The following is a 9,150-nucleotide window of genomic DNA, read 5'->3' on the forward strand; positions in this document are numbered from 1 at the left end:
GTTTGAACCAGGTTTCTACTTGCTTTAATGGGAGGACCCTAGAAGAGGCTCTGAAGAATCAATCTCTTATCCACTGTCTCAGACCACCCAGAATTTTGAAGACTGCTGATGTATATCCCTCAGGTTTAATCTTTGCTTTTCCCATGAGCTAAAGAGTACTCCAGATAAAGGCACACTATGTGTTTGTACAGTAGCATTCAGATATCCCATTCTTTAGTCTTTGTTTCTTTCCTCATAATTCTCAACATGTGGCCTGCCCTGCTGACCACCCCATCACTGAGCTGATGTGTTTGTGGAAGTGGTGCAATGCATTCCAAGAACTTGCTGCCCAGTGATGAAAGTCAGCCCAGAGCCAACCACTTTCTGTGTGAGGGTAGGACTACTTATCTCGTTACATGTACCTATGTTATTTTATCTGCTATGTTATGTTGCTGACTCTTCAGATCCTCCATTTCTTTCCAGCCTGTCTTAGCCTTACTGCTCTGAACAGCCTCATGTCATCAGCACCTGATGGAGCTGTGGGAGTCCTTGCTCATTGCAGGGAAGCTGGACCACATGGCGTGTTGGACCACAAGTCCCTTCCAACTGAAATGAGAAGGAGAATTTGTCAGCTCACTATTTGCCCCTCTCCAGGTCATTTATGGTCATGAGTTAAGGGCAGAGTTCCAGCACAGTTCCACACATGATGCAGCACTGACTCTTCCCTCCATAGGATCCTTCCCCCCATATACAAGATCTTCCCTCTTCCTTCTATAGGGGAGGCTGCCATATTAACAAGCATGTGATACCTTGTGATCCAATTTGCTGAGAGTTTGACCCAGAAGAAATCACTACGTCCACGTGGAATTTCTTCATAGTGTGGGTGTTTTGCCTGCAAATAGCTCAGTAGGTCTTGTCTGAGCCGCAGTTTTACATGAAATATTTAACAGCTCTTTCAGTAAAGCTCAACTCCCCGTACTAGCACTATTAACATTACAAAGGGCAGAGATGCTGCTCATTGCTCTGGAGCGACGGATGAAAGGAAAGGTTTCGCTTTTAACACTGGATACAGTTTGCAAGGATCACTAACCCTGAACTGAATGTCATTTCTTACTTACTAAGGTCAGTGGCAGTTTAAATTAACGGGAAGGTTTTAATCAAATAAGAACTCGCTAAAACCTCTTTTGCTTAAGAGATTCCTCATCCTTGCTGCTTGTTCTACGCTGCCCAGAGGCAATAGCAATCAGCACCAATCGCCCCCCCCCCCTTCCTCCCCTTTTAATTGATTTTAAATTTCCATGCTCATTTCTGGAAGAAACCTTTCTAGAAACACATTGCTCGCCTTGTGCATTTTCCCTGCGGTGGGTTGCAGATCTGTTCCTACTTTATCAGTGGGAAACGGTAGTTCAGAACAAGAAACTTTAAAGATGAGCTGGCTGCAAGAGAAGGTGGGAATGTGTGTGCTTTACAGCAGCGCCTGGGCAGTGGTCATTCCGGGATACGGAGTGCCATGCCATCAGTTGAATATTTCCAGGCGTGATAGTTGTGCTCCTTCTCCGTTGGGACTGCAGTGCAATCTTCAATTAGAAGACATGTGATCTGACAGCCTGCAGCAGAACAATCCGTTTTCACAGGAGAAGCTTTTCTAGGATACGGAAGCTTTCACATCCTTCTTGTTTCTAAAAGCTGTCTTCTAAACCAACCAACCAACCAACCAACCAACCAACCAACAGTGTAGGATGGCAGTAACATCACAGCCTCTGCGAGGTAAAAGGGCATGCAAGAAAATATTTTGGGCAGTGTTTCCACATGCCTGCTTCATTCTGTCTCTCGTGATCTACGCTTTTCTTGGGGCTCTCATGTTTTCCCATATTGAAGGTAACCGAAAGGTCAATTTAAGTGAAGAATACAGACATTTCCTGCAGAATCTGTGGGACATCTCCAGAAATTTATCAGGTATGTACCAGGATAGCACAAATGCATTAATTGTACGTGGGGTTACTCACTCCTCTGCTTTTTGATTTTTGGCTTTTGAAGACATTATTCAAAATAATAATAGCTGAGCCTGCAAATGGGATTCTCTCTGTGCTTAGCTAATGACTGCTATTGCTTGCTGATCTTCCTCAACTCTGGATCTGACTGTAGGCTGCCTCAGTCGCTGTGCTCCTATCCATAAGTAGTTAAGAGTTTTCAGTGTTCTCCCTTTTTGCCCAAGTTCCCAGAGCTCTAGAGGCAAGTAAGATCTCTCTCTGCCTGATGGGGACTGGATTCCCTGTCTCAGAAACTCTCTTCCCACTCCCTTGTTCCAGCCATGAGCATCCCTTGATGGGATGTTGGAACACGGCGCTGCTCACCAGAACCACTTGTGCTGAGGGAAGGGTGGAAGGGAAGAGAAGAGCTGGAAATCTTTCTGGATCAGTGACGGGATTATATACAGGTTTGGGCTTTGGCTCAGTGTATCTCCTGTTGTTACTGTAACAGATAACATGACGGAAAATGAGGAGGTATTTAAGGAAAAAATTCACGCACTATTCCACACAGCGAAACGAGACTGGTTTGTCAATCCAAAAGATATATGGACTTTCTTCGGGTCTCTCTTTTTCTGCTGCACAGTATTCACCACTGTGGGTAAGTCTGGAGGTAAAGTAACTGCCTGGAATCAAATGCCACACTGCTCTCTCTGATGTATTTCTTCCACAGGGAATTAAAGGGGGAAATAAAGACCTCCAAACACCATTTAATTTTCCCCTTGAACGTTGATATGGGACTGGAAGGGGTGCTGCAAGCACAGGTTGCAGGAGACTAGTCAGAATTTAGGCAATAGTGATGCTCCATGCTAATCAACTGCAGCACTGCTTGCATGCTGTAAGCTGTGCTCATGGATGATGCATGCACAAAGCTATTATAGTATGGTGACAGAAAGCTCAGTTTTTCAGTTAAACCTTATTTCTTCTACTCCCATGTGTTACGCCGGGTAATGTTTTCATACTGAAAGAGGTACATTATGTGGATGTTGTTTTTAAATTGCTTCCCAGTATTTATGTCCAGAATTGCTTTGTAAACCTACAGCTCTGTAATTGAATGTGCTGCTGTTGTTGCTCAGCTTCTCTGGGCTAACAGCAGGCGGTGGTGTTTAAATCATGTCTCTAAACCTTCCCTTCAGAATTCATATTTCAAAGCAGAACTCAGATGAAACTGTTACAGCTGCTCTGGTTGGGCTGCTCCTGCATTGCTGAATATACCCCTTGTGCTCATCCCCAAAGTTACTTCTATTCTTTTGCTAATGTTTCTCAGTTGCTGACCAGTACAGTCAGTATCTAAATACCCTGCCAGGATTTAGGCAGGGTGGGAACTAGTCCTATAGCATATCAAATTGCAAAGACATTTCATGACTGCGCTGGGATATACTCAAGATCCCAGCACAAGTATTATGTGTCTTAATGCAGAAGAAAAAACGATTATTCTACAGAAGGAATAATGTGACAGTACCTGTGTTTGCTGGAGCATGTAGGGCCCACTTGTCTCAGTGAACATCGGTCTCTGTCTTCAAACTCAGCATCCTGCAGCCCCTGAGAGCACACCATGCTCCTGCAGAGTGCACTTCTCTCAGTGCTACACACTGAAGGGCTTCTGCCTTGGATAGATAACGCCACATTATTCATTCCACAAGCATATTTGAGTAGCTTAATAGCTCAGAAACATGCTGGAGATACAGACTTGAATCCTCCCCCCTGTGAATATTAAAACAAACACAACAGTGAGGAACACTTGGAAGCGTACCTTTTATCAGAGAGCTTTGGCTCCAGCTAACAAGTGGAAGATCATAACATTGAAAACCTCTTACTTAGGAATACTTACCTATCTTCTTCTTTGACATGAGACTGTAGAAATGTGCTCATACAATCTGCCCAGCAATCCACATATTTCTAAACAGCATTTTTTGCCTTTATAGCATCAAGCTTTAATACAGTATCCCCAGGTTTTGATCAAGAATAGAAGTCTCAGTACAGGTAAATAGCAAACAAATCATAGTGTTCTTTCTCTCCCTTTTTCCTTTCTTTCCACCCTCTCCCCCCCTGTTTTTTTTCTCAAGGTTATGGCAATACCTATCCTGTGACAAGGGCTGGAAAATACCTCTGCATGCTGTATGCTTTATTTGGCATCCCTCTGATGTTCTTGGTCCTGACAGATATGGGAGACATCCTTGCGACTGTTCTGTCCAAGTCTTACAATGAATTCAGAAAGCTACAGTCAAAAATTCTAGCCTCTAAATTCTGTTCTGGATCCACATGTATCAGAGGAAATGGATCTAAAGTGGATGTGAATGAACCCTTGAGTATTGTGGAAATGCTGAGAAGTCAATCAGCTGTTAGAAAGAAGCCATCCCAATATCGCAACGCACAGATTTTTGAGATGTTAATTGCCAGAGAAAACGAATACAAAAAACTATCCAGAAGTAAAAGCATAGAGAGATGGAGCTCATGTCCTGAACTAGACAGGGGAAAAACAATGACCAGAGTAATCGAGAATTTTGACAAAATAGGTAAAGAGTTAGAAAAACTGGATGTGCCCATCGTGTTAATGGTGCTGGTTATCTTCGTGTACATCTCCTGTGCAGCTGCTATTCTTCCAAACTGGGAGACCAGGCTGGATTTTCAGGAAGCCTTTTATTTCTGCTTTATTACCCTGACAACGATCGGATTTGGAGACACACAACTGGAACACCCCAAGTTTTTCCTGTTTTTTTCCCTCTATATTATTATTGGCATGGAAATTGTCTTCATTGCATTTAAGCTGGGCCAAGATCGCTTAATTGGCTTGTATAAAAAGGTGATTTCATTTTGCGGGGAAAAAAGGGTGCCACCAAAGAAGATATATCCAAAGTAAGCATAGTCATTTCTCCATAGACAGAGTGAAGCACAGTATTGTGGGAATAATATTGTTTTATCAAGACTTTCTCATATTATTTGTAATCTCAATCAAGCTATCGATAACTTCTTTCAGTCAAAGAATATACATGCTCTATAAAATAAACCACTGACTTTAATTAACTGCTTCTTAGTGTGTAAATGCACACACACTGGATGTGGATGGCATTGTTAGGTGTTAAAGCATGCTTGATTTTAACAGGATGTGCATTATTTTCCATAGCAGGTTTGCCTTTTGAAGATGAGATGTTCAGAGTATGTAAATGGCAATCAACTCTGCTACAATCACTGTAAATAATAACTTACATACAGCCCTTGTTATTAATACTTTGTTGTAATTAAGCACTGATGATACGCTTACATGTAATGAATGATGGTATAAAGAAACATGCTTTATAAGGACAACAATAAAGGGTATAGCAGTTAGAAGGAAGTCTGCTTAATTGTTTAATGTTTGCTGTGAGTTTGATAGCACATGCAATGTCCTTCCATTCAGACTACTCTCATGTCATCTCTTTTTATGTCTTTGGATTAAAACCAGTGTAGGACTTTGGACATGCACCAAAGATTTCAGAGATCAGTGATAAGATTTGTGTGATTATTCAATGGGTTTTGGATCAGAAGACAGCACTCCCTGATACTCAGGGACTTTCATTCTGATATTCCCAGCACTGCCAGCATACAAACCAGTCTTTATGTCATGGGACTAGTTTGTCCCACATCACTGAGATCTCTTGTATGCAAAAGAATTCATCCAGAACCTGCTCCCTATAGATTTCTCATTGACGTCCTACCTTCTTACCGACACATTTACTTTAAAGGAAGTTTCACCGGTCTTGCAGAAAGGATCATACACAATATCATTCTAGTTATGGCCAAGGGGTGGCAGTAAACAGCTTTACTTCACACAAAACATGTCAGATGTTGGGGATAGGAGAATATTTTATAGAAGCAAAAAGAACAAATCACATCGCTGCGGCCCTCTACAAGATCATGGTGCTCTTTCCTCTTCAGTGCAATGTGTAGCTCTGGTCTTTTACCTCCCAAAGGATATAGGAGAAGCATTAAAAGTTTAGAGGCCAAGGGAAAGGATGAACAAAGCTGTAGAACAACTCCCACATGAGAGATGCAGAGCAGCCCTCTAGTCTAGAAAGAGGTGAGAGAACATACATGAGGTGTGCAATATTGCACAGGCACAGAGGAGGAAAATAGGCAGACAGAATATTGGGCTTCTTGTGCTTTTTCTGACCTGGTTCCACAGCCTGGAATGCACTGAAATCAACTGCTGTATAGTTAGTTCACAATATAATCAGTAAACCTGACTTCTGAAGAGGTACACGGCTTTACATTTGCATGCAAGGTAGACAAATCAGTTCCCAAGATTTTCTGAGCAAGCACACTCTGTCTCTGCAAAGCATGTCACAAGAAAAATGTGGTTTAGGCAAAACAAGACCACCAACTTGCAGCAAAAGTAACATGGTCACCTGTATTGTGGTGACCATATAAAGGAGGATGGAGAGCTGGGCACACACCCAAGGGTCAGGGATTAAAAGGCTTTTTGTCCTCTTACAGGTGCACTGAAGCATTGCTCCCACACAAATAGGAATATCTGGTCCTAATTTTCTTCCTGTCAGAGTTGGAGCACAGTTCGCCAGATGACAGAGAAGAATGGAACAGCACTGTGCTGACACTGATAGCAGCAGTTAGGTCTGCTTAGCAGGCTTTGAATGTAGCTCAGTAAATAAAGCATCAGAGTTAACAAAAACGAAGCAAAAGTAGCAAGCAGTGGCTCATTTAGTGAGCCTCGGGCATGAATATTTATCAATTGATTGCTCTTATCATAGTCTAAATCCTGGCAGAATTCACCATTTCTTCCCTGAGATGTTTTTCTTCGACCAAACTGACATGGAAATAAGCTTTACTTGCATCAAAGCAATACAAAATACTGCTTTCCATAATAACTTTCTCCATCACGTGCTTCAAGAGATGGTGGATTAACACTGAAGGGCTTCATGGAAGAACTTTTCTATCAAGACAGACGTGACTGATGGGGAAAGAGTTGCTTGATGTGTAACCCACAAAGGATATGAGTTATTACAGACCCAGCTGGAGAGCTTCACAGATCAAATGCACTTGGCGCTGAAGGATGCTGGATCAATCACTCCTGATTGGGCCAAGATGGCAGCTATCACGAGCACTTAGGGGAGGAGAGGAGGGTATTCCTGGTGTGGGAACTGCACAGGGAGGGATGAAGGAATGAGGGGAAGAAGGGCAGAAGGGTCAGAGGGAGGAAGTGACAGTAAAGATAGAAAGAGCCATTTTCCATACAGACATAGATAGGGTGAAGAGGGGCTTGTGAGGGACTGAAAATACGGTGAGGGCTGGTGCCTCTGGCTTGGGGAAGGTTTGTGCAACCAGAATGTGGTCAGAGAGCCCTTAGGACATCAGCAAGGAGGTCAGGGTGCTGGGCTGCAACACTGACCTCATCACTCACAGACATGGGCAGGGCAGTGGAAGCCTCGTGGGACAGGCAACAGTGGTGGGAAGAAGATGCAAGGACTACATTGAAAAGACATTAGTGAAACCACCCAAAATATTTCTTTTTTTTAATCCTGCTCCTTCATTTAAAGAATGGCAACCCATTCAGAAGCATCCCTCACACAAACAATATGCCTGAGGACTCAGGAAATTCTTCATGGGATGTAGGACTTGTCATCTGCGTGCCAGTAGTTCAGATGTAGTCCAGATTTTAGCGGGCTAAACGTTAATAACATCTGATAGCACTTTGATGGCCTATATGCCTTTTCAACTCATTCCAGGTGGAGATGCACCCACATCACAAAAACACTCCCATATAATGAACACTAATAGCATGCGTGATGCAGAGGCAAAGGCTGAGACTCCAGCTGAGAGTAGTCCCTGCAGCCCTCTTTGCTTCCAGGTTCCCAACATACCTTATGATCCTAATTTACAGACCCCAGGGTGCTTCAAAGGTAGCGTGTGCGGCTGTTGCATGCAATATGAACATGTTGCAAACACAGAATGATGGCTCTTATTCCTTTCCCTGGTTTGCACAAATTGAACAATTAAAAAATATATAGATTTATAAAGAGCACCTCCCCCGGCTGTACTCAGCTGTTCTGCCAGGATATATATTTGAATTCTAAGAGTAACTCAAAATATTTAGTTAGGTTGCTCTTCCCTTGCTTCTTTACTTGTCCTTTACTTATATGGTAGAAGAGGTATTTCTTGAGCCATCCAAAGTGGTACTACATTACACACAGAGCAAGGGAGATCGAGTTGCACTGGTGAAATTTCAATTACATTTGTTGAAGTACATCAGCGCATATGGTGACAGAAATACTAGGAATTTGCTCCATCACTCATAGCTAGTAATAGCTGCTGGAAGACAACAGCTCTCTCATATATCAGGGTAATACTTTTGGGATAGGGGCCCAAGATCTAAACGCAAAGCTTCATGGCCAATGAGGTCCATGAGCACATAGTATATGCATGCCAATAGCTGACTGTCCACACATGGTACTCATTAGAGAGTTTTAGGAAATGCCTGGACAAATGTTAGTTGGCATGTGCACTCTGTTTTGCATGTGAACCTGAGCATCTTTTAAAATGTTTTTGGTTGTTGTTTTTTTTTTGCTTTTACTTAAAAATTTAGTCTCTCAGAAGACAAAAATCAAGTTCTTTTGAGTTTTGTTCAATCTTCTTTCAAGCTGATGAAGCTCACAGTGTCTGGGCGCAGCCCTCCCAGAACTGAACTTGCGCATAAAACTTTATGTCTTTCAGTTTTCAGGATGTATCAAGTCCAGAGCAAACATTGGTGTTGGACTGGATGAGCTTAGTGGTCTTTTCCAACCTTAATGATTCCATAAGTCTATGATTCTATGAAGGGAAATGGGCAAGAAGGGAAGAAGAAATCAACTACGAAGGAAAGAGCAGAGAGACGTGACAGTGAGATATGAATTGCTGCATTAAGCATCTACTGATGAGAAATCAGGGTAACAATGTTGTCTAACAAGACTGACTCATTGCATTATCTGCTTCCACAAGGCCGCGTGTGAATGGGAAGAGAGAAGCTACCACAAATCAGCTTATAAAATTGCCAATGCACTTGAAGCTCTGCTGAAAGAGAGTTATTTGATCTGCTGTGCAATGCAGACCATCATCACAATGTCTGATCAGTGCCTGGGAGGGGAAATCCACTCATTTGCTGTCCTTAAGTCAC

General features: G+C 42.6%; 1 protein-coding gene across 1 annotated transcript; it reads left to right on the forward strand.

Annotated features, from left to right (window-relative positions):
• Positions 1–217: 217 nt before the first annotated feature.
• On the forward strand, positions 218–5,422 carry KCNK18 (potassium two pore domain channel subfamily K member 18). The gene is made up of 3 exons (XM_015867472.2): positions 218–1,935; positions 2,461–2,607; positions 4,073–5,422. Exons 1-3 carry the CDS (start codon positions 1,719–1,721, stop codon positions 4,864–4,866), a joined length of 1,158 nt encoding a protein of 385 aa, XP_015722958.1. The 5' UTR covers positions 218–1,718; the 3' UTR covers positions 4,867–5,422.
• Positions 5,423–9,150: the final 3,728 nt, after the last annotated feature.

This window comes from Coturnix japonica, chromosome 6 (genome assembly GCF_001577835.2).
Source record: "Coturnix japonica isolate 7356 chromosome 6, Coturnix japonica 2.1, whole genome shotgun sequence".
Lineage (NCBI taxonomy): Eukaryota > Metazoa > Chordata > Aves > Galliformes > Phasianidae > Coturnix > Coturnix japonica.